At 39.6% G+C, this 26508-nt stretch overlaps 1 protein-coding gene, 1 long non-coding RNA gene and 1 other non-coding gene across 7 annotated transcripts; 1 reads left to right on the forward strand and 2 right to left on the reverse strand.

The window, feature by feature from the left end:
• Positions 1-11038: 11038 nt before the first annotated feature.
• LOC126229546 (uncharacterized) lies at positions 11039-23579 on the reverse strand. Of its 4 annotated transcripts, none has more exons than XR_007544194.1 (11): positions 23556-23579; positions 22955-23076; positions 22600-22747; positions 22182-22251; positions 21985-22019; positions 20084-20146; positions 15489-15530; positions 12004-13546; positions 11778-11820; positions 11576-11609; positions 11194-11343 (listed from the first exon to the last, which is right to left on the reverse strand). It is a non-coding gene; the product is annotated as an uncharacterized LOC126229546 (long non-coding RNA). The 4 variants fall into 4 exon arrangements; XR_007544195.1 differs by lacking the exon at positions 23556-23579 and adding an exon at positions 23208-23226; XR_007544193.1 differs by lacking the exons at positions 11194-11343; positions 23556-23579 and adding an exon at positions 11039-11166 and having other exon boundaries at positions 22955-23106.
• LOC126229586 (small nucleolar RNA SNORD31) lies at positions 22844-22910 on the reverse strand. Its single transcript, XR_007544196.1, has one exon. It is a non-coding gene; the product is annotated as a small nucleolar RNA SNORD31 (small nucleolar RNA).
• A 246-nt stretch (positions 23580-23825) lies between the features above and the next one.
• LOC126229563 (uncharacterized) lies at positions 23826-26508 on the forward strand. Of its 2 annotated transcripts, none has more exons than XM_049942331.1 (3): positions 23826-23914; positions 24017-24369; positions 26139-26508. In XM_049942331.1, exons 2-3 carry the CDS (start codon positions 24019-24021, stop codon positions 26487-26489), a joined length of 702 nt encoding a protein of 233 aa, XP_049798288.1. In that variant the 5' UTR covers positions 23826-23914; positions 24017-24018; the 3' UTR covers positions 26490-26508. The 2 variants fall into 2 exon arrangements, with proteins under 2 accessions (XP_049798288.1, XP_049798289.1); XM_049942332.1 differs by having other exon boundaries at positions 24017-24186.

A 26508-nucleotide genomic window follows, 5' to 3' on the forward strand; every position in this document is an offset into this window, starting at 1 on the left:
TCTAAAATTTGAGTAAAACTTTACTTATTTCCCAAACTGGTTGTTATCTGCCAGAACATACCAATTTTTGGAAATGGGATATGTAATATTTCTGGCTTTTCAGCCTTCATATTCAGGTACAAGAAGCACTTCTTAGAGCAGTTGAGAAGGCAGCAGTTGCAAGAGGATGTAATGTGGTGTGAGGTGCCAATGACAGATGGTTTCTTCGGTAAGGGCATCATGAAAAAGACTGCATTAATTGTGGTCCCTCTCCACGATTAGCTGCTGCATTCGGAAGTTGTGTGCCAAATTGGCGATCTTCTGTTATTAATACCAGATAAATTAAAGAGCATATTTACTTTTATCTCATATTTAAAGCATATCTCAACATCTCTCAATAACGTGGTATCATTCCTTTATTTCACAAGTATTAATAACCGGCAGAATAATAAACAATTGCAAAATGAAAGGGCAGACGAAGCACTTCAGTGATCTTCAGATTGTGCCTAACTTGGATGGCAGGCAAAGTGGTTCAGCTATGAGATCAGAGCTGGTTCGGCAGTCTCAGAGGACAATAATGTTATCTGCCACAGTATCAGTTAAAACTTAATCTGCAGTGTCTAGTTTGTGAATAGAGATGGTTTGGCAGTGTCGGAGGACAGACATATTGTCTGCTGTGGTTGGTGTTAGTTAAGATTTTATTAGCAATCTATGGTTATCTGGTACATATAGTTGAGAACAGTGTCACAGTAATTACAGAGATACATGTTCAGTAATTTGTTGAAGAATAGAAATTATTTGTGACTCTAAAGTGAAATGTAATTGTGCAGTTTCTCGTGTTCTGCTAATAAGAAGCGAGTGGCAGCCCATATAACTAAACTGATTGGAAATGTAATCATTTCTTAAATAACAGTTCCTCAATGAGAGTTCCTTATAGCCTCAAGATAACGGATTCATGATCTGTGTACTGTTTTCTGCACAGGGGACAACAGCTATAGAAGACTGCAGGTTGGTGAACATTTATTAGAACTTATACATTCCACTCATGGCAGTGGAAGCAAATAGGCATGTCGTGTGTACTGCAATCTTAGTACAAATGAGAGATCAGTGGCACGTCATCTGTGGCAACACAGAGGAGGTGTGAAGAAGAGATATCCTTTTGAGGGAAGGGATTTATCATACACATGTATAAATATCACTTCTCTCCAACTCTCATTTTTTCAATTTGCCATATGCCAAGAGGTCGACAGTAAATGTGGTCACAGTTGGAGCACAGTGTTGGAGGTGAGAAGAAGGGTACTCCAAGTTCGTCACACTCATAACTGTCACTGGGGGGGAAGACACGAACACTAACACTGGCTTCACAAGATGTAAAGGAGGGTGGAAGGAAGATCCTGCTGAACACTCACTGGAAACCGATTCACTTGTTGTGTTGACAAGTGGAGGAAGCATTGAGGCCTCATTGTTGAAGAAGTATTCAGTGAGGATGCATGCCTGTTTAGCTCTATGTTGAGAGACCATTTGTGATATGCCATTGAGCAGGATGGTCACAGTGTTTGCAGCATGGTCAAAAACCAGGTGTGGTCCTGAGCAGGGTGGAGTAAGAGCCAAATGAATGGTATCATCTCGCAACAGAATAAAGTCACAGCATACAAGTTTCATGCATAAAAAGACTGGTGGATGACTATGTGCTCGTGGTTGCGGTATGAGTGTACGCGAGATATGAGAGCGAACTTGCTCGACTAGGGAAGGTAGCCTCTCTTCATGAAGAGGAGTAGTGACCTCGACAAATTCTGCTAGGAGTATCAGAAGAAGAAGAAGGCTCTCTGCTAGAGAGGCCTTTGAATCGTCTTTATATCCTGTGCAAACGCCTAGCAGTACCCACGGACGTGTATCCGACCTAGTGTCAGAGTGGCACGTTAATACTGCCCATTACTTCGAGGGTGGTAGCATGTTGTAGGTAAATGCTTAGCACCACATAGGACAAACAGTTGTTTGAAGAATAGAGATTCGAATTGCCTGCCCTGATCTGCGGTGATGGATGCAGGGCAGCCGAAATGGGAGAGCCAGCAGGTAGTGAATGCTCAAGCCACGGTATCTGCCGAGATATCATTCACTGCGTCATGCGGTCAGTGACTGACAAAACATAACTGAGGCCATTAGAAGAGGGTAGGGGGCCTACAAGGTCCGCATAAACTTGTTTGAAACATCCCTTCAGTATGTCAAAATGTCCCAGAGCTTTGGATGTGCATGTGGACCAACTTCGGGATGTTGGCAAGATACGCGGGTTTGTGCCCACTCGTGACAGTCTTTCATGATGTGTGCCGAAACTAAACGTTCAGTTACTAGGCATACTGTTTCTCTGATGTTTGGATGAGCTAGACTGTGAGGCAAAGAGAAAATGGCCTGTCAAAGGGGAAGGGGTGTGAGTGGTCATGGTATGTTAGCCAAAGTATCACAAAGAATCGGTTGTGTGACGCTAGGGAAAAGGTGTGGTTGAACGTGGAGAGAGCTGGAGTTGTTAGTAGCTAGCGACTGTACCTCCGGATCAGTAGTTTGTAGCCACGTGAGCTCCATGGGGTCAAACAGGCTCGTAATAGTATTAATGTGTGACATGTAGTCTACTACGATGTTACCTGCACCTCTGATAAAATATATGTCTTTTGTATATTGGCTGAAGAAAACCATATACCTGAAGCGATGCAGAGGGAGATCACTAGCAGGGTTATGCAGTGCATCAACCAGGGGACGGGAATCCGAGTAAACGGTGACGTCACGTGCTTCAGAATCCCCTCAGAAATAGCGAACGGCTTCATAAATGGCCAGTTGCTCCCTGTCAGATGCCGACCATTTCCGTTGAGAGGCAGATAGTTGTTTTGAAAAGAAACGTAGTGGTTGAGAGCCTTTGTAAATGTGTTGCTGCAGTATGGCACTGATTGCCATCTCTCTAGCGTCTATACGGAATGAGATAGGTGCGTTGGCACTGGGATGGGCTAGTTGACTGCATTTACTAGGGCTGTTTTTAGGTCACTGAAGGCACGCATCGTGCCCTGGGTCCACGTAACCTTGCGATCGCCTGAGGTGTGTTTGTCTTGCAAGGCATCAGTTAGAGGAGACTGCAGGTAGGCGGCATGAGGGATGTGGTGCCTGAAAAAATTGATCATGCCCAAGAAGCGACCCAGGCCACAAAAAGTGGCAGGTGGTGGTAAGTTCATAATGTGAGCGACACATTCAGATGTGGGGTGTATGTCTTCAGAGTTCTCTATGTGGCCCAGGAATGTAACTTCTGGCTGATGCAGCTAGGATTTGTCTTGGTTTATCTCCACGCCGTTGTCTGAAAGCATGTGGAGTACCTGAGAAAGATGTTGCTAATGTTCATTAGCAGAGGTGCAGAAAATTAAAAATGTCAAGGTAAGCATGATAAAATGGGAACTGGCAAAATAATTAATCTACAAAACGTTGCCACGTCTGAGCTGCATTTTTAAGTCCATAAGGCACATAGAAATATTTTAACAAGCCAAATGGGGTTATAATGGTTGTTTTAGGAATGTCGTCTTTGTGCATTGGAATCTGATGATATGCCTTACGACAGTCAATGATGCTGAAATGCTGAGCACCATTACACTGCAACACAAAATCTTGAATGTGGGGGTGGGGTAGTTTTCTAAAATGGTGCGGGCATTGAGTCTACGGTAGTCTCCGCAAAGCCAGAAGGTTGAATCCTTTTTGTGGACGAGGTGAATAGGCAATGACCAATTACTCTTAGAAGGACATACGATTCCTAGTTGTAAAAGTTCCTGAATGCATTCTTTTGCTGTGCGAAGTTTCTTAGCCGATGGATGGTGTACTTTTGTGTGGACATCAGACCCTTCTGTAGTATTAACCTTTGACATGTACCATTCATAATAACTTCAATGGAGAACCTCATTGGGCCTACATGAGCAGAAGGCACTCCGGAGTGGGGAACAATGTCACATGCAGCACTGTGAAACTGAGAACTGAACCATAGAATAGATGGCGAAGGTGGTGAAGATTCTCTGCCATCGTGTAATATGTCAGCAGCTGCAGGTGTGGCGTCCAGGCCAGCTGCTGTATGTGGTGTCAGCGTGGCGAGAGGGGTATGGTCTGTGTCAGCGGTGGGCGAGGTGGCGTGAGGGTGTGCGGGCTCGACATGAGCATGCGGGATGGTGTCATTCATAGCGGCTGCATAGCTCTTTGGTTTGGGAGCTGTAGAACGAGCATAGTCTGCTGACGTGGTGGAGACGGACTGCTTGCTGTGGGAGCAAGAAGACAGTTCGTGATGAATGTTGCCCGTAGGCAGCAAGTCCGGAGCAGTGGCCGGCATTGTAGTGGTGGTAGCTGCTGAAAGCACTGCGATGGTCGTTCGTGCACGTGCCAGCTTTGCAGAAGTGTTGTTGATCAATGCCTGCAGTGACACATTGGCTGTACATAGGGCTGCATTGTCATGTCGTTGGTTGAGTAGCTTGCTCAGTGAATCCACCAGGTCTGAAATAAGGGATGTGAGGACAGCCAACTGATGTGAGGGACAGCCGTTGTTGTTTGTAAACATGTGGGTGTTGTGACGAAGGAGCCCTCGATGCATGTGTCAGAAGAGTGATGGGGCAGCGTTTCTGACGTTAAATTTCGACAGAGGCCATCAATGTTTGCCACAACGAATGTCCGTTCAAATAAAAATTTCGGCTTAAGTTTGAGGCAAAGGTGTGTGAAGCCATAGAAAGTGACCAACAAATTGTTTGCTGCTCTCCATGTCATGACGGAAGGTGTCAGTGGCAAAGTTGACAGCGCTGGAAGTTTGACACTGGTATCTGTGCCGGTGTCGACCAGGAAGAATGTGTTGCTGATGTGGACACGTTTGTGCAGTCTTCCCTGAGGTAGATGTATATTGTGTGAAGATTGGTGTTGCTGCAGACACCCTGTAGAATACCCGTGAGATGGTGTACCTAACTCATCCCGCGACAGAAGTCTGGGTGCACAGTGGCTGACACTTCTGACCCATTTCTTCGTGATGGGTGTGGTACCAACACAGCTGATATATGGGGTGATGTTGCACACTTTGTGCAACATCTGTAGTTGCAGCACTGGAATCAGATGAGGCAGAGAGGGGGTCTGGGTGAGGAGGGATGGAGGGGGTGGCTGGTTTACTGCTGCAGGCTCCAGGTAGCACCTCAGCTGAGGTTGTTGACTGGAATGACCTTACGTGGCCTTGCTCGGTGGGTGTGTGTAGTATTGCCAACTGTTGGTGAAGAAGTCTGCATTGCGGTGAGTTGTCGAAGTCTGATAATTTTATAGGCGTCATCTGCTAGTCATAGGCACAGCTCTAATGGGTCGGTGGCATTTATAAAAGTTGCAGCTGAAGAGCTTTCAGTATTTTCACTATCCATTGCGACCACAAAGCGGCGCCAGATAGGAAGGAGGAATCGATTAATGCTATGATCTTTTCACCAAAACTGTTATGATGTGAGCTCACCGAGCAATATGTTGTGCACTATGTGATTAATTGCTTCTTGTGGAGTTTTTGACAAGCACTCAATAATAATAGATTTTGCACATTCATAGCGATCCCTCGCTGGTGCCGTGAGGATGAGATCAGACGTCAAATCCGTGTGCTCGTGCAGAACTGCAATCGAAGATACGAACCGCATTTCATCGAATAAGACTGCATGGATGTTGAGGATGCTGTCCACACGGACAAACCATGTCTTTGGGCTATCCTTGTTAAGTGGAGGCAGTGGTGGTAGACATCCCGAAAGAACAAGCAAGAGCATAGTGGTACAAACAGACGATGTTGTGGTGGCCTGCGGCATATCTCGATGCTCGACTTGACACTGTTCTTGATGCTCGTACATATAACCCGACGTGGCACATGCGGTTGCAGGTGTGACTGGCGCTGCATAAACGGCCTTGGCTGCCAAGAGATTCAGTACACATGGGGAGGTTTGTCTACTAGTTCTGGTGCACTAGGAGCACCGGATGGGATGGCGGCAAAAGTCACATTTTTCATTGATAAAAAGTCACTGTTCAAGCACCGTTGCTATTGAACTGAACCGAAAACTTGTGGTTCATCATCGAATTTGTTGAGGTTATGTGAATCTACCAGCAATATGATGCCATGGCGCAGAGCCGACGGCATTGTTTGTAGGTTAGAATCTGAAAGGGTAACAAATGGATTTTGTGACACAGCAGCACTATCACCTGCACAGAAACCTGTCGGAGGAGTGGTATAATGAGTCAATTGTCCTGGAAAATGTTCACAGGGTGTAAGAGAATGTGCAGTGATGTCCACTGTCTGTGCACTTTGTTAAGCAAGTTGTGATGAAGCTGATGAAAATTGGTCACAGTTAGCTATTTGCACATGATCTGAAGCAAACTGAAGCTGAAGATGTACGTGTAGGCATAGAACCAGTGGATGGTTTCAGTTGCTGCATTGTAACAGTCATTGCTATTGTGGGCCACATTGTCCTATGGTATTTTGATCATGGAAATTGTCCAAATCGCTGGACTCACAGAAAATGTGTAACACAGGGTCACCAGTGTGGCGAAATAATAATAATATTTAATACCATTTTATTGTAATGGTATACTTTATTCACTTTGTGATAGTAAAATGTAACAACACAGAACAAAACTAAACATCAAGTGAGTTCAAAGATCATCATATACAGACACCATACAGATCAATGTATCAAATTGCCACAGTAGCAAACCATCTACCAATCAGAGGTGGTGCCCGCCTTGACACTGTGATCACAAATCTAAAGACTTGAGACTATGAGATCACTGTAGTTGACCTAATAATCTCTGACCACAGTGCATTAGTTATGGAACTACATACAAAAAGACGTATAAATGAACTAATTGTTACCTGGCATTCTAATTATAAATATATAAGGAAACACTAAAGACTTTTCAGGCAGCCATATATGCAGTAAAGTAGCAGCCTGGATTACAGGAAATGGCAGGAACTGGTGCATTTGAAGAGTTCTTCGAGACATCAAAGCTAAATTTGACTATATATCTATCCAAAGAAGACCAAAAACTATCCAGCAAAAATAGTAGCGGCTTTGGTCAAGAATACCATCATAACGACCGGGAGAGCGGTGTGCTGACCCCACGCCCTTCCTATCCGCATCCTCCATGAGGATGACACTGTGGTCGGATGGTCCCAGTAGGCCACGCATGGCCTGAAGACGGAGTGTACAAGTATGATATAGCCACTTACTTCTCTCCTTTTTCACGAACAACACCTAGCTGCCCTAACCCTACCCTCTATCCAACTTGTCCCTGTACACTCCACAACTACCACTTGACCATCCCCTCCCCCTCCTCTTCTCTGCTATCCCTCTCCATCCCCAACACAGTCTCTCTCATCATGCACTGCTGCTAGCAGTCTGGCTTCAGCTGGCAAAAATTGTGGTCATGGACTTGTGTGTGAGAATTGCATTTGTGTGTGTGTTGTCTATTTTCAACAAGGGCCTTGTTGGTTGAAAGGTCACTTTCTGACAGTCCTTTTGTTGTGCCTACCTATGACTCATCCCCTCCACTGTATGGTAAGTCGCAACTATCCTTTTCACAGGAAGAATGCCTAATACAATGGAGAATTCCTTCTGTCATGCACTTCAGTGGTTTGCAGAATATACATAGGTGTTACAGAATCACACATAAAGGCTACTTCACAGTGCACATTGTCTGAGAGTACATGTTTTGAGTTTCATGCAGAGAGAATTTTGCTGTGGCATGGATAACAAGCACTTCATAGTGTGTGATTGAAATGGTGCAGAACCTGTAAATCTGTTTCAAAGTTAAGTATGCAGGAAAGTACAATTCTCACAGGCAAAACAGCTCAATTCCCTTTGGGCTCACCAAGGAACTGGCAGTACACGGATCAAATGCAATGTTGTGCCAAGCTGTAATGAACTGTTGCCAATAAGCAAGCTGAAAGAACATTTGAGTGTAAAAAGATTTTCCAGCAATGAAGATGTTCACACAGCATTCCGAAATGGCTCTGCAAATATTGAGGAATTGAATTATTGGTGGACTTTTTCTATCTCAGTTTAGAAACACTTGATTACATTGAAAAATAGTGTCATGGAACTATGATACCTTGAAGTATAGTGGAGCATTCTATAAAAGTTACAGTGTTTCTCATAATAATGTGTAACTTACTTTTAAGTTCCCCTGCAGATGTCGAAGACAAGCAACACCAAAGAGGTAGGCAATAGAGAGAGATGAGGTGACAACCAAACACATGTTTTGGGAAGTTAATCAGCAGTCATTTTGAAAGCAAAATAGTTTGTAAGCTACAAAGTTTCTTTTCAGAATCATACCTGTTGCACACTTGGGAGTATAAATGCAAGCACACATCAGAAAAAGACTGACGATTTACAAATGTTCTGTACTTGTACATAATCCAAAGCAGCCAACCAGATGCAACAACAGGTAATTTTATTCAACATTTGACCATGGGTTAAAAGGATGTAAACCAGTCTTCAAAAATACATGTGACTGAAGTTCCACATTAGGAAAAAAAATTGAAGCAATCTCACATCAATCCCATGAAATTACACAGTCAGTTCAGTTCACTGTATACACTGTTACATATGCTGACCTCTTATGATGAGCTTGCAAAGCAAGACTAGTTGAAATCCATAAATTAAACCAATCGAAATAAGGTGGTGTTACATGCTGCACATTGTAGTGGATTTTAACTATTTTTACATTTCAAGGCCAAACAGCCCTGCAGCATTGGTTATCTGACGGGAAGAAGTGTTACCAAAGTTGAGCACTGTCAGGCTTTGCTAGCATTTGGACTGGTTAACATCCTGGTCTGTAAAGTGCTGTTGGCAAGCAGGGTGCATTCAGCTGTTGTGGGGCCAATTGAGGGGCTACTGACAAGTTGGGAGGTTTGTGTGTTTTTGTCGAGCCCTGATCATATGGAACAAATGCCAGATCACTTCATTATTTGTTTTTCGAGTGTGAAATTTCAGTTTTATTTCTGATTACTGAGAATCCTGTGGAAAAAAAAAAAAACTTTCATCCTGCTTCGTAAAATTTCCTAAACCTCACCAACATAATACTGTGATATTGATGTCTGAAAATTTAATTGATAGATGAAAGGTACTGTGAATTAATCTTTTGTGCATTATGTGATTATTTATTGCAGTTGCAATAATCTTAGTACACCCTTAGTACATGGATATCCATTTTGAAAAATCTAAAATCTATATACCAGGCAGATAACCAATTTAGGCGAAACCTAGTGTAGCTAGTCAGTGTCATTAATTTCATGAACTTACCATCATTGACACTATTTCCTTTGTTTCAAATACAAATGCTACATAGTTTACATAGAAGCAAACTATTCCAGAATGTTTTCTCTTGGATGTTAGGCCATACATACCTACAACGATTTTGGAATTTCATTGTAGGGTGTGTTTAACCACAAGATTGATTCTGAACTGAATTATCCAGACCATGTATTTGAATTTCACGCAAATTGTCTATGAAGACCATTAGATATGTATGTTACAGTAATTCCTGGAAGATGGTGTACACCAGAACATTTATCCAGCATAATCAGAGGTAGTTTTGTTTTTGGCTGTTACTGCTACATATTGACATTTCATTTCATTTGTTGAAAGTTTATATTCCTCTATCACATTCTTTTCTTTTGCCATCTAACATGGCGCAAGGTTATTCAGTTTGCTTCATTCTCTTCTTTGCTTCTATCTCTAGGTGACAAATTATTCAGAACTGTATACCTTAACCACTGTGGAATGCTACTCATGTGGAACACTGCTCAACAAATCTTCATTATTACCCATTGCAAACATTTCATTTAATTTGAAGTTAGTTTATCATAATTACTGTGCCGTGTATTTGATGAAACAGTGCTTCAGTTACATAAAATCCACTACCATTTCCATTCATAAATTTGCCATTTACTGTAAGTGGAATATAACTGCCTGTAATGTTGACAAACTAAAGCAGCAACCCATTTTGGTACTGAGACATGAAAGAACATTTAACATGTACAAAGAATTGAAGGAATTATGGGCATGTGATAGGAATGCTCATCCATATAAAACAGTACTTCACATTTATGTATTATTACTGATCTACATGCCAACTGTTTACATCTACTACAAACAGGAAAAATCCACAATGGAATTAAATACACTGTTCCCTTCCTGAAACTATACCATCTAACAAAAAAATTTAAGACAGTTATGAAGTAGATGAGTTACTGGAACAAATGGTAAACTACTTCCAAATTTTTCCATGTATTTCTGAAGACATGCCGGAACAAATTTTTCATAGGTCAAAGATTTTACAGTCAAACACTGCCTGTTTTGCTATATCCTCTCTCATATTTCACAAAGTTATCTATGAAAACTATTATTTCAGCTTGCCCCGAGTGCCACTCAAATTCTGTCTTGTTACAAAGCACATTTCCCCTAGAAGTCATTTAAAAATATATATACAAAAATGTATTTACACATTCCATATTTGTCTTCCTGTCTCAGATCAAACAACTGCCCACACACTAAAAATTTTAGGCATGAGTTAAGGTACTCAATGTAAGTTGAACACAAATTTCTATTGGCAGCTGCTGCAGGATACTTTCTAATTTGATAATGAACTTCCACATGTCAACACGGCTCATCACCCTATTTCTACACTTTTGCCCAAATAAACACCTTAGTGCTTTACAATGTAGGTTCTTGGTATGCCCCTTCATTTCACCTCCCTTTGAATGAACTTCCCAGCTACATAGTACCTCCCACATTCAGACACCAAACCAGATCTGAACAAACTGCCAAAAGATTGTTCCCAGACACTTACTGAATCCAATCCAGACAATAACCTTCCATTCCACAGAAATTTTGAATGCATATGGGAACTATTTTAGAAATTTGAAACTTGCTTTTAACTTTCGGCAAGACAAACTGCAATTTTAGCAGCCATCCACCTGATACTTTACATACAAAACCATTTGAGGAATGATTTGATCAACCAACCAAGACAATTACTCTTACAAGAATTTTCAACTGAAATCTTTATTGACCAATACTTTACAAGTGGAACACACTAGTGTCAGAAACAAAAATTATTACTTTGCTGACAATTACATTCCTGTTGATTTTCGATAACAATGAACATGTATACCTGAAACAAGAATCATGAAGTAAGCACAATTCCTGTATCATCATCAAATGAAAAGAAAATTTAATGATATCAGAATCTTTCAACATCATTTCTTCAGATTGACTAGGGCAGTGTTTGTTGTTCATCATTAACAGCAAATAACATCTGGAAGCACAACTGGGAGTTTTAATTACATACCTGCAAAAAATAAATAAATTAAGTACCCAGACAAACACGATAAACTTATGGTAGAGCTTACAGTTAATTCAGACATCATCTACCAACATTCGGATAATCCTTCTGGTGGAAACCGCGAATGAAGACTTCTATTATCATCACAATACTGGACTGATACTTAATTGTACCCCTCGGGTTTACACAATTGGTGCTATTGAACATTACTATCTAGACAAACTTAAGATATACAAACCTGAAAGCGCAGACACCTTAAGAGACAGCACAAACTGCAACAATGGAAACTTGTATTAACCAAATTATGCAAGCCAGCAAGATATTATTACAGATAAAAAAATGATCAGCAAGTAATTATCACTCACAGTAAATATGACAGGGATAACTAAACATCACGTCTATATACACACATGCAACCAGTAAATGCCAAGCATACTCACCCCCAATATGCGCCAAGCATACTCCAACATGCACCTCCGAATCCTGAAAAATAAAAACTTACATTAGTAACACAATACATACATTTACAACTAAAATTAATGTTAAGCGTGATCAGACACATTCAACCATCATTAGGCAGTAACCCTCTGGTGGAAACCGCGAATGAAATACTGAAATTTTCATCACAGAATTCATAACTGAATTACATAAATGTTATCCACTTACCATTTCAGAATTTACAGTCCCACTGGATGCAAGCAATGGTAAACTTCACAGTTCATGCCAATTTATCAAAACATCTTTCCAACCTGCTACACTCAATACCATGCGCACCTGATCTGTATATTCAAAGCAACCTAGACATTACACTACACAATTTGACTAACTGCAAAATGTTCAAATCTGTTGTCCAACTCTTTTAATACTCTTTCAGTAGTTGCAAACCACTAGCACATTTAACATTACACATGGTATCACAAAAACTGAATGTTTTGTATGGTACACTGAGCAGTTTTAGACACTGAATCGTATACCAACACAGAGTGTGGGCACTGAAGTGCATTCCACATTAAATAAATCCAACAGGACCAGCACACAGTGCCAATTACATTACAAATGGGCTTCAATTGTGTTCTTCCTACATCAATGCACTTCATACTTCAGCAGTGCTGAACCTTATAGCAACCCACTGATTGGGATACGTGACACTTTTCATTCTGCACATCAACTGTAGTTCAGTCATATTGCAGCAACATGTCCATCCAAACATTTACTGGTGCTACACCCTACAGGATAAGCAAAATACCTTTTATAAATGTGAAATAGATCAGTCCCATTAGTCTGGTGGAAGAAATGGTCTCAGGCCAGCTGTTAATACCAACCTTGCACAAAGATTATGATCTCCCAAAAGTTAACAATGTGTCTAGTAAATGTGCATTCATCCACAAATCAAACCACTGTAACTCACTGCTGGTCAAGTAAGAATGATCCCCTCATGTTTCGGCAGCTACCACAAAAAACAGTAGCCTGAGGATAGCATTTGCAAGTACCAAGCATAAGTACAACTACTTTACTGTACAGTGTATCCCCCTATGGCAGAAAATGCCTGTGTGCAACTCAGATGTGTGTATAGCTGCGAACATGCAGTGATGTGGGGAACATATTTGGAAAATATTCCACATAATCTTGCATCAGCTCTCCCAGTGGAATCCATTCTGCTTGAGGAAAGCACTGTGTACCATTTCCACAGCTGTGTACTGGTAGCTGTCAATAACTGCACTGGCAAGCCACGCAATGTCCACAATAGGATGCACACGAGGACTGTTAGGAGTAATTTAGTTATGCACAGGAATGTTATTAGGCTCAGGCCACAGTACACAGATTTCTGAAAGGGTTGCATGCCTCCCACATTCGGACACCAAAACAGATTTGAACAAACTGCCAAAAGACTGTTCCCAGACACTGTCCAGCACCAAGGCCATGTGTTTCAGTATATGGGTTTTTTCTTAAAGTGTATTAGTTTGCCTTTCCACACAGCATATTACACATCTTGCCTGTGACACTGTCTTAAACAGCACTCACCACACTGTAGTTTTGACCGCCAGCGTAATTTAATGAAACTTTCTTACTACACATCCCCAGACTAACAATTAGGCAAACCATCAAATGAGTGAAAAGTCTAGTAGACTGATTAAAAAATTTGTTTAAATGCCAATAACATAACTGACATGAACTGCAAAGTTTCCTGAACTCCGAATTTGACCCAAACCTGCAAAAAAAAAAAAAACAAATCTCAGAAACCAGAATTAAGACATACAACACTAATTTATTAAGCAACATCTTATTCAGGGAAGTAAATGCATCAAAAATTCAGACATATGCTTGTCATATTCATCATTAAGTAAACTGTGCAAAATACATTGCAGCATGACAACCACCACCAATACAGGGTACAAAATAAAATCTAAACTCAAATGGCTAACAGACAACTGATGTCTCAGTGCACCTAATATAAGAAAAAATACAATCTGACTGATTTGACCAGCAACATATTCCAGTAAATAGCTGTCATGCTATCATACGCATGTCAACTTCTGATTTATCAGAAATGCACATAGGATAGGCCTATACGGGTTTTGGAAATAAATGTTGTCATCTCAAGTGCCACCAGAAATGGTGCCCAATTTCATCTCAAGTGCCTGGACCTATAACACCACTTACATCAATACAACTAAGGAGCCCACATTAAAACCGAGTTTCAGTCAAATTTAGAACACATGGAACACAACGCAAGAGAACTCTTGCAGAGACCAAATTTAGATCAGCCGATTGCAAAGTAGGTGTGTGAAGCAATGGCCATTGGCACAAAATTTCTGCAGTGCTGAGAGAAAATAACTTCAAGACACCTGGTTTCATAAAGAAGTGGCTCGATTATGTGGAATGATTGAGCTAACAAAACTGACAGTTTGAATCTTTAAGAACTGACAGGTAAGCAGTTACTAGCCAAGAGTAAATCCTCATCACATAACAAAACTTTGGCAAAGATTTTCTGCCTCTCTAGAAAAAGGTATTTTTCCAGTTTCAAAAATAACAAAAGCTTCAATTACTAAGAAGGTGGTTCTGATGACAAAGCTGTTTTACAGTCAAGTTCCTTCTCAAAAATTCCATTGAAATTGCACGAGTCTTTAAGATTCATAACTACTTCACTTCATATCACCGAGAAAAAGCTACACAAATTCTAAATCTACACACAACTCTTGACCTGCTTTTTAAAATCAACATAATTTAGCTGCAGGTATTTTCCTAGACCTCAAAAGCCTTCAATGTCCAACCATAAAATTCTGCTCTAAAAAATTAGAAACATGTTTACCACACAGCTGGTTGCAATAATACCTAAACAGCCACAGGCAGAAGGTATCACTTCAGTGCAACTTCAACATGATGAATAAAACAAGAAACCTTTTTCTTACCAACAAATACGATATACTTAAGAAAATCCTAAGACTGCTGCTATTCTCGTTCTATGTAGACAACTGTTTAAAGTAATTGTAAATGCCGAAAATGCTGTGTGACAACTTTCATGTACTCTCATTGCCCAGCCAAATTTATATTCAAGTGAGGTTAAAATCTGTGTATGGGTTCAGAGAAAGTTAAATCAAATGCACAATTTTTCTAAGAAACTAATCCATCCATGTGGAACAGCACTGAGGATACACTGCGCAGTGCAACTCACTGTCCCAATAAGGAGACATGTTGGCAAAAATGTTTCTAAAACACAAGAAGAGCTTAGTGTTCTCCATGTTCCTTACTCATAACTACTGTGCTCACCCTAGACTACCCCTTGAAAACAGGCAGATTGCTACAGAACAAAACTGTACACTTTACCAGAGGGAATTCAAATAACAGGTCTATCAAGAAAGCATAATTCACATTATACTACACAATAAGGTACGAGAAGAAATATTACCTGTCCCAATTTTTAAAAGGCATTCACTGGGATTCAGAAAACCTAAATAAGATTATGGATGTCTCTGGAGTGTTATAATGGATACTACTATCACTTCCATACTACACAAAACAGAATGGCAATCCACTGACTTACCAAACCTAGTGCCATAACTGGGAAATTGAAACAGCACCTCTTATCATTTAAGTATCTAACTACTAACATCCTCTGAAAAATTACAGAAGTATTACACAAGTGAACTTACCAGTTTCTCCAAGTAGTATTTCATAGCCCAGCCAAAAATGTCCTGGAAAGGAAAGAAACTTATTAAATTCGACATGACCACACCAATTACAATTAATTTAGGAAAGTAAATATACAACAAAATACAACTGGACACTATCCTGACTCCAGTGACAATGCCATCACAACTAAAGCTTTGTTGCTGTGATCTTGTTTGAAGACATGATGTGATGTTTAAAGCTTTCCCGGCGTACTGATTGTTCCATAAAAACATGGGAGAACTGCCCGACATCAGTAACTTCCTGCCACGATATTTCGGCGCAGAGTCTTCTGGCCTCTTCAGGTGAATGCCACTGTAGTAGTAGTACTGGCGAGTACGCGCTGGGCTCTGCTATTTAAAGCCTTCTGAGGTGACACTGCGCATGCGCTGCTCAGCGTGCGCGTTCATAACGGCTCCGTGCGCTGCGCCTCGCGCCCTCCACTGTGAAAGCCTGGCGTATCGGTGTCAGGTCGATTTCCATCTTTATGCAGATAACTACGTCGACTACGAAGTTTCTCTATAACAGGATTCCAAGCAGAGTTCAGCTGATAACCGCTATCTCGATTGATGAGAGTCTCGTTGTCAGACAATCTTATTTCCACAGCTTCATTGATAATCGAGCTCCAAAAGTTTGATGTATGGGCCAAAATTTTTGTGTCTTAATTCATGGAATGGTCTGTGGAAATACAATGTTCGGCGATTGCGGACTTGGTGGGTTGGAGAAGGCGAGTATGCCGTTGGTGTTCCACAATGCGTTCCTGCACAGTTCGTATTGTTTGCCCTATATATGAATTGCCGCATTCACACGGAATTTTGTAAACACCTGGTTTACGCAGGCCCAGGTCGTCTTGAACGGATCCCACCAGTGATGAAATTTTGGAAGGAGGGCGAAAGATGACTCACTTGATACTTTCTCAATACTCTGCCTATCTGTGAAGAAATATTCCCAATAAATGGTAGAAGACATGTTAGCCAAATCTGTGCAAGTATAGGTTCATTTGAGCAGCTTCCAGCATGCTCATGCACATAGCAGAATTTACATGAGCATTGCCTTCTTCTAGCTACATGAATTGCTGTTTGCCTTATGAGCAGTAGCAGCAAGTAGCCAGATGCTACACAAAAATTTTTCCAGCACACCAAAGCTGACAGATTCCCACACACGCAGAGCAAGCTGAGCTATAGTCGGGGGAGGGGTGGTTCAGAACTCCACATGATCCCGCACGTTTCACGATACTGATTGATCATTCACAGCTCCACATTATGAACTTATTTCTGTCAGCTTTGTAGAGAAATTTGTTTCTATTAATTTTTTCCACAGAAGCAGTCAGTTTACAGGAAACAAAGCATCACTCCACACTATTGGCTACTTTCAAGTTCAGTCAATTTCAAAGGCATATCTTCATTTTTGAGACAAATGACATAATGAAGAACCTAACAAAGATACAAAATTCCAACCGTTTGAGTAGTCTCCGATGTCCTGTTTCTTTTAAGACAAGTTCTCTTAATGCTATATTCATATGAACACACAAATATTAACAAAGCTGACTAAATGGGTAAATTTTGTCTGTAGTTTTAAATTAAATATTTTGTTCCAAATATGTTGACAGCTGTAGCAGAATTTTATAAATCTGCTTTCCATGAAACAATGTTTTTCGATCACACTTTTTTATAATCTGTTCATCATAAGAATAAACCAGATGTAAACAAACACAAATGCAGTGACTGGTCAGAAACCGTAGCACATGTACTCTGGTGGTGTTACGCTCTTGGAAGTAGGTCCTACTAATATGTTAGTAATCTTATCACTAAGTTACGTTAAATGAAACTTTCAGAAATTCAAATATATTAACTGCCATCAATGTTTTACTTAATCACACTAGCTACGTAGTTTTTATTTCAAAAATCGTGTAGTCACAGCCTGTGTAGCACTGCTCAGATTGTTGCACTGTTGAGCAGTACAAATATGGCTGACACTGCTTTCTGTCCTGTAGTGAAAAATTCGCATGGAACACTTCAAAAGTGGTGAGAAATGTGCTATTCTTAATGGCTTTCATAAATTTATGGAGATAATCGACTTCAAAGTTGTATGCAAGGCAGTTGACAATTACACGTAACATGGATGTGTAGCGCAGCTGGTAACAATCTATGTTAACCAAGTGCAGTTATTTGTATGTTGGTTCAAATTTCCCCAATATATTTTTTCTCTGTTAATTTGAAATACTTACAGCTCATAATTGTGAAAGTGTCATTTTTTATGAATAATGCACGGATCCTTGTTTCTAATTACATATTAGCCACAAAATTCCTGTTTCCACAATGTAACAGTTTCATTTTCAAGGCAAAAATGAAAAACCAAATCCTCTTTATTTGGATTATGTCCATCGTTTTATACCAGAGGTATGTAAGTACTGTAGAAATATAAAAAATCATTTTCAGAGCAACGAGTACAACAAATGAATGCTGCATTTTTACATTTGCTACTCTACTGTTACAATATGAACCCAACAGAACTGCTCTGGAGCCAAGCTGCAGGATTTGATCGGAGATGTAACAAGACTGTTGAGCTGCCAGATGTACTGGAACTAACGCACATAGCTTTTTCACACGTCACTCTCTAACACTGGTGGGATATATAACGGCTCGTCATAAAAAGAGAAATTGCCGTGTCTGGTTGACTTCGTGGATTCTGGTTTTGATAGGCTTGTTATCAACATAGCCGGTGACACTTCCAGAACTGAAATGTATTTCTCGGATTTGGATAAGGAAGGAGCTAAGAGATTAACAAGACAACTAAGTAATACCTTCAGTGGCATCAATATTTAAGTATACGGTGAAATCTTTCAGTACTCTTACATTACACAACTTATGCAGAAAAATTATCCCTTGGTTAAGTCAGGAATTTTCTTCATTCTTGTCTTTAATTACAGTAGTACATTAGCTAAAAAAAACATGTTGCAGTTTTCATCTGGTTGCCTAAGGACCATATTGTGGGAGATTTGCAGTGTACTATTTCATTCTGCTTAAAAATTAATAGACATTCGAAACTATTGTTCCTAAGGTTGTCTTTTTATGTGTGAACTGCAGCTGGCCACATCACTGCAGGCTAGCTGTAACAGCTGACCAGCCACTGCTATTCAAGTTAAATCGCTTACATCAAGTTTGTGCTCTTTACATCTTAAATTTATGGAATGCCATTCTATGCTAAATTGTCGACTGGCACTATACAATGTTTGTGCACCTTAACTCCTTATATGGCTTTATATTTATTCCAGGAGTAGAATATAGACTCAGTTTTACAGTTTCTTTGCCTCATGACCAACCTCATTAACTGTGTTTTTGAAATAAAAAATATATTGCCCTTATTCTGGTGCAAACTAAACAGAGAAGTTTATTTTTGCAAGACATTTGCATTCCTTCTTACCAACTTTTTATGGTGGTGTTTAGACGTAAACCTAACTGGAAATGTTACAGAACAAAATAGCAGTACAGCCCATTTACTTGCACACACTGGCAACTGCTCAAATGAACCTTATATCTCTGGGTTGACGTAAGGCACTGAGAACCCCCTTCTTTATGATCTTGGTGGTTGTTAAGAGTTGTCGGTACAACTACATCACTAACCACTAACATGCTTACCAGCCAATCCTGCCTCTCCCTAGATCTCTATTTCCTTGCAGACTTACTTCCAAAACCTACCGATTTTCTTGATGCCTCATGTGCCCTATTCACATTATCTTCATTTAGTCAATTCAACAATGAACTTAAAATTCTCCCCAATTTTGTTCAGTTCCACTAACACTATTTTGTAGAACCATACACTTCCAATGCCCTATCATCTTGCCTGATGACTCCATTGTCCACATTTCCCCTCATACAAATGCTTTCAGTGAAGACTAGTCAACACCTCACATTAAACGTCAAAATATTCTAACACTCCTGAACATTACTCATATACCTATGCTACTGTTAGGTAACAATCAGTAGCTGAACTACACCTTTTATCCAAAGTATCTTAAAAGCACTTAATTTAAGAAACTTTCTACATATGGAGATCTGCAAGGGCCATATAATAGAGGTCACACACTGAAAGAATTCTTGCCAATACCCCAGCCAACACCCGGTTTGAGCAAAGTATGCTAAAACTGCAAACCTTAACTGCCTGAACAAAGAAAACATGAAACATGTACAAAAATAATCTTTGAAAATGCTGTTCAACCTGTCACACCTATTATACTATCACAGAAGATGAGTCAACATCACTGACACCTCAACAACAAGCTACAATTAAACTTTTGTTTCCTGAGATTAATATTAAACTAGGAGCAGCTTTCTAACAATAACCAAACTCCCAATTAAATAACCAGTTACAATTTACAAAGGGTACAAGCCTGATCAAAAGCATAAGGACACTGTTGCTGAACTACGTATTACCCAGCTATTGAAGCAGGATAATATAGCTGAACAGCTTTTCATCTCCACAGCATAAAACGCCATACCTGAAATTAATATCCAGTATGGAGCTGGGGCTGTGGTACAACAATGAACAAGGTTTGGAATTTTATACTACAGCTTCTTACCTGTAACAGATTTCCAAGAAGACTTCACAGGTTCACCAGCACTGCTCTACCCAGTATAAAGAGCTGCAACAAACAAGAATAGTATGAAACATGTTGGGAACACAAAAACTTCACAACAAATATATTTAAAATTGTGTTGTCTGTGACAGGATACACAAACCAGCAAACCGTCCTGGGATGTGAGTTTTTAACAGACTTTAATTTACCCCAGTTCGGGGCCAGGAAGAGCACAGAGCAAATCCTGGTTGTGAGCTTGGGGTCTCCCTCTTTAGGTTAAGACTTTTGAAATGGCACAATACCTCAATTTCTTTCAATCTATCTACACACCATGTAGTAGTTCAAATTGCTTTAAATTTCTAAGAAGGTAGCCTAATGCATAGTCACTGACCACATACAACAGAATGACGAACATAGCAGCCCATTTCTCATGTACAAGGCTAATCCCGAAAGTAAGGTCTTATTTTATTGAGCGCACAGACCTATATTTCAACACAATGTTTTACATCAGTCCACAGCTTGAACATTTAGCTATTTTTCGACAATCACTATTTCTGTTAATACATTTTTTTAGACGCTGTGGCAGTTTTTGTATGTCCATGACATACCAGCTCACCACCATGTTGTCCAGAAAGTTATGAACCTCTTCTTTCACCTTGTCGTCAAGAGCTGAATCGCTGGGACGACAATGCTGAGACTGAAAAAACTCAACGGGCAATTCAGGCCAGGAGAAGAGGAATGTTGAGCAAGGGTGTACCCATTCTCCACGACAAAACACACCCACACATTGCTCCCAAACCATTTCTCTCCTGCAACAGTTTCAATTTAACACAATCACCCACCCACCCTATAGGCCTGACTTAGCACCCAGGGACTATCACCTGTTCCTTAGGTTAAAAGAATATTTGGTCAAAAAGCGATTCAGCTCAGATGACAAGGCGAAAGAAGAGGTTTATAAATTTCTAAACAGCATGGCAGCAAGCTGGTATGACATGGGCATACAAAAACTCCCAGTGACTACAAAAATGCATTGATTATAGCTAAATTGTCAAGCTGTTAAGTCATCTAAACCACTGTAGAAATAAAGATGTCTACATACCTATAAAAAAAATAGGCGACCTTACTTTTGAGATTACCCTCACATATACACAAGAGACTCCATTATACCAACCAAACACTAGTACTAAAAAAAAAAAAAAAAAAAGTTAACTCCAGCTCATCTGCACCCTACCTGGCATCAAAGTATCAACATGTGGGCTTGTCAACCTATCGAAAGCACAAATTATTAGACCTCTAACCACAGCAGCAATAAGACCTCAATGCAGCTAAGGTTGTGGGGCCTACCACCAACAAATGTATGTAGAACAAATACAATATCAACTTTTAAGAACACAATACCTAATGTTAGGCATTCCACATGCCATACAGCAATGAGAGGAATTTACTAAGCAGCTGGCTGTAATACATCAAAAAGCACGATAGTGCCATGAACATCTATATGCATACTGCCATGGAAGACATAAGTTATTTCTTGAAAACATATCTAATTAACATATGCATGAAGACCACAGTCCCACCCTGCACTTAACACTCTCATAACACTGTCAAAGATTGTTAACAAATCTCATATGCATTATATGTCTACCAACACCACTAAATTTTGTACAGACCTCCAAGATTTTAACAGGTTAAATACATGTTAAGAGTTAACTGGTTACAACCTGTGTGCACAAACAGTAGTGACTGCAGTTTTGAACTGTTGGTGAGACTCACTAAATTGAAAGAAAATTGAGCAAAACATGGTATAACAGAATACTCTCACTGCAGACCTACCTCTTAACTACCCATTTACATTTATTTCCATCACCCAATACAATGCACAAAACAAGTGATAGGTTACTCACCAAAGTAATCTCTCATTCTCATCACTTGGGTACACCTGTAAAAAAAAAAGTTCCTCAGAAACCAATACTTGACAGAACAGCTTGAATACCAGAGTAATAACATCAGTGAGGGCAAGTAAGATCAATCACAAAATCATATGAAAATAATTATATCATCATTCCAGCAAACAATATAAAGGTTTATTGTACGATCTTACCTCTTTCATGAGCCTTATGACACCCACAGTACCACCAATGGTGGCAAATCCACATTGAGACAAGCACAACCTGGAGAACAATATACCATATTAAAACATTGCAAAACTATTCTGTGCATCACATGTGTCACACATTTCGTCAGACAAATGCCTCAATATCCACATATAGTTTCAGGACTCTTACACATCATTCAACATACTTTTAGAAAACGTACATACCAATTTAATAGTACAAATGAAGACTACAGCATCACCGTATTTCATTAGTTGGCATTGACGGCCAATATAGTCATGGAACAATTCAAACCGCTACTTAACACTCACAACCTAATTTACACTAAAAACTGTACACACAGCATTTCGACCCTTCACCTTACCACAACCGATATTATTTACGCAAGAATCTTCACATACACACCATATTCCGTACCAGCAGTGCAGCTGCCAGGAGCTGATCACGGTCGCCCATGCCCTCTTTCTGGAAGGACCAAAGCTCAAATGTCGGAAACTGGATGGCACAGGTTTCGAGTATGTCCTGCGAATCCGGGCGGCAGCGAGACATTCGACTGAGTATTTGCACAAAAAAAGTCACATTATTAGCGTATTTACCGTAGGAGTTAAGTAGTATCTACTATCATTACATCACTTTTAGAACTCAAAAGTAATCCTCAGAAAATCCACTCAGTCACCGAATTCAGACTGGGGCGGTTGTTATTCATCATTGAAAAATATCTCAAGTAATTCTATTAAGTAACTATATCTGTAAAACTCACATGATATGCATGCATTAGCTACAGCAGTTAGTATTTCGACGCTTTCGCTTTGTTACGGATGTATATGCTGGCATTACGGCTCCGGACGGATCATTTCCTGCATTTTGCAGCACGACTGCCAACTAAAACAACGTTAGAGAATTAGCTACATTAGGAATAAACTTCATACTCGCTAAGCTATTTAACAAATCAGCAACTAATTTTATTCACAACGTTTCATACGAACGAGACAACAGTATCATCATAACCATACCACGAATTACAACAATTTCGTCTCCTATCCCTTACAGATTCATGTGTATATTATTTTAGTCTTTTCAACAAGCACCGCCACGTATCAAGTAAGTCTTACAGAAACTGAACAAACGATTCTGTCATCTAACATTTTCCTTCCCGATTTAACCGCCATTCCCGAAATTCAAATTAAACCACGTGGCTACCATACATAAAACAAGTGTGTCTCCAATAAAACGACAAATTTTCACACACAAGCTACTAAAAGAATACGTAACGAGAAAATACATATGCCCTTCACGAACTTTTTCCAATTAAAAGCGACAATAAGATAACTACAAACTCAGAACTTCCACGATACACGTACCTTACACCACCATGTGATCCGCAGTCAAAATGGAAGCACAGCGCCCTCAGCAGCCGGTTTTATAAGCAACCAAAGACGTTCCTTATAGTACTTCCACTTCACTACACATATCGATAGGTAAGGCTGGGTTTACACTAGCAACATATTGCAGCAATTTACTTGCGCGGAGGAACTTGCCGCGCGAGTTGCGAGTGTAAACTTATCGCCAAGTCGACTTGCGACCGCAGCAATTTATTGCGGAAGTAGCTTGCTGCACGTTTTCCGCTTCCAGTGTGAACACCACGCAAGAGCTATCTGCAAGTAACTTGCAGCTTTTAGGATTTATTTCTATTTCCTGCAAGTAGGAAGCGCAAGTTATAGTAAGTATGTCGTCTGCATAACACTCATATTTAACAGTTTACTTAATGTGGTGACTTAATTTTATGCAGCTATCTCACGTATTATATGCCAACAAATTTCAGAAATGGAGGAGAAACGAGAATGGACGAAACAGGACACAGAAAATTTTATTGAAGCCGTGGAGAGCTACCCCGAAATTTGGGATGTACATAATCGGGACTTTAAGGATAGAATGAAGAAGATGTGTGCATTGAACGAAATCTCGTCAATATTCGACACGTCAGTGAAAGAGGTACAAAGAAAGTGGCATAACTTAAAGACCCAATTTTCTCAAGAAGTTAGGAAACTGCAGAAAATAAAAAGCGGCTCTCCTGGCGTAGTTTCGGATTCTCGGTGGCCGTTTTTTTCAGCAATGAAATTTCTAGAGAGTAGTGTTGCCACAACTTCTAACAGAATATCTTCGCTATCAACAAAGGTAAGTAGCTGTGAAGTTAAGCTGGGATTCCTTGTTTGTTTACTGTAGCTCCTTGTTGGGAAGTAAAAGTGGGGTAGGTTGCTCTTCATTGTGAGATTTCAATTTTATGACTTTTACCACCTAACTGTATTACGTTAAAGAATTAACTGCTAAATACTGTGATAGTGTACTCTCATGATTTATTTATCCCCCTTGAGATGTTTGAGAACCTTGTTTTTACACCACTGTCTGTTGCCTCAATATTTGTGGAAATGATTTGGGTGGGCTCATATTTTTTAAGGCCTCTTATCACACTTGATAATGATTGTCTAGCATAATATCACTGTTCAGAGCCCAATAATTAAGTATTTGTGTAGTATTACTCTACTGAATGCCTCAGCACAACACTTATCTCCTTCCAGCATTATAGTTCCTCATGTAGGTGAATGACTTTCCAGCTAATATCCAAGAAGCAGAATTAGTTCTTTTTGTTGATGAGACGTACTGTAATCAATCCAAGTATTCTTCAACAAAAGAATTGGTAAACAGTGTTGTTAAAAGTATCATTGCCTGATTTTCTGCAAATGGTTCCACCCTCAATTTAAAAAGAAAAAAAAATCAGTCCTGCACATCCAGGTGTGTACTACACCAGTGATAAGTTAATATATGGTGAGGAAATAATGAATTGGGTGGAAACTTCAAAATTCTTAGGTGTCCATATTGATGAAAATTAAAACTGAAAAAGCACATTTTGGATTCCTAAAACAACTCAGTTCATCCACATTTGAACTTAGAATCATTGGGGAGAGACAAATCAGTAAGTTGACATATTTTCATACAGTGTTATATGTAATAGTGTTCTGGGAGCAACTCATATCTAAGTAAGAAAGTCTTCATTGTCCAAAAGCGTGCTGTGAGAATAATATGTGATGCTCAACCACAATCATCCCATATACACCAGTTTAAGGTATTGGGTATTCTGACTACTACTTCACAGTATATTTATGCATTAATGAAATTACATTAATTACTCTACATTAAAGTTGTCTTCAGCGCACCATGCTGCAACTAAAAGTTTTGACTACTTACACAGTGATATGAAGTGTCTGACAGATAGCAAAGTAAATAATTGAAAAGAAACCCCTTTTCCGTAGAAGAATTTCTTTTACTGTGATGTGCAGTAGGTGGTGGGTACTAACGAGTTTGTATGTTATAACTTTCATGGATATAAAAAATATATACGCCTTATAAATGTTCAGCATGTAGACACGTTCACAAATTAATTTGCCATGTATAATGACTCCTTCCACATTGTTAAAATTTATCATGCTAAATGATCCACGTAACATGAAACTAACTATATTAGTCTCTGCAAATTTGATTGCCATGTGGAATTATACATTTGCAGCAAGATCATTAGTCATAGTATTGAGTAGATCCAGTTTTTGGGAATGTAAACAAATTATTTTCATAATACCACCACCAACAGAACCAGGGCTTGTAAAGCCCTGTGATGTTCAAAACAATCTTTTGATTGCTGACTTAAACAATAGTTGTTCTTGCATAAAAATTACACAGATAGTACAAAATGGTATAATTAATATGTATTAGTCACATTTTACATTGTGAACTTAAATTCTATTAACCTTCACTGTCTTTTGGTTGTAGTATGAGCAATATGCTTCCAATGAAGTCTATCGACACTGTATGGAAACTTAGTTATGTTCCATTTGTTTGCCTCTTGTTTGCCTTTGATCTGCTGTTATATTCAATTTTGTTACTTTTTGCAGGGAGAAGAAATAGTTACAGGAGATGATGTGCCTGTTGCTAATGAGGGGAAGAAACGAAAACGAAAGGAGACTAAAGGAAGTGGTAATGGGCTCATTGAAAAGGCAGAAAAAATTCTGGGCCAGGAAATTGATGCTTTCCAAACCTTTGGAGATTATGTGGCTAGTGAGCTGCGGTCACTAAAGAATGAAAAAAATGTAAACAAACTGAAAATAATGATTCTGAAAAACATCATTGAAATGAGCGAGATTGACAGTGCAGAAATACCATCCACTCCAGTTTCGCCAGTGAGAGAGACAAGTGCTGCCAGTCAATGCGTACTTAATGTAACAGATTTTATAAACATAGAATAATGATAATAGAATATCTGTA

The sequence above is a fragment of the Schistocerca nitens genome, unplaced genomic scaffold, assembly GCF_023898315.1.
Source record: "Schistocerca nitens isolate TAMUIC-IGC-003100 unplaced genomic scaffold, iqSchNite1.1 HiC_scaffold_375, whole genome shotgun sequence".
Lineage (NCBI taxonomy): Eukaryota > Metazoa > Arthropoda > Insecta > Orthoptera > Acrididae > Schistocerca > Schistocerca nitens.

What these genes read in the sequence shown, in the direction of transcription:
- LOC126229563 (XM_049942331.1), top strand. Translation starts at nt 24,019, where the DNA reads ATGGAGGAGAAACGAGAATGGACGAAACAGGACACAGAAAATTTTATT. An exon ending in TATCTTCGCTATCAACAAAG is followed by an intron (nt 24,370 to 26,138) that starts GTAAGTAGCTGT and finishes TACTTTTTGCAG; the next exon opens with GGAGAAGAAATAGTTACAGG.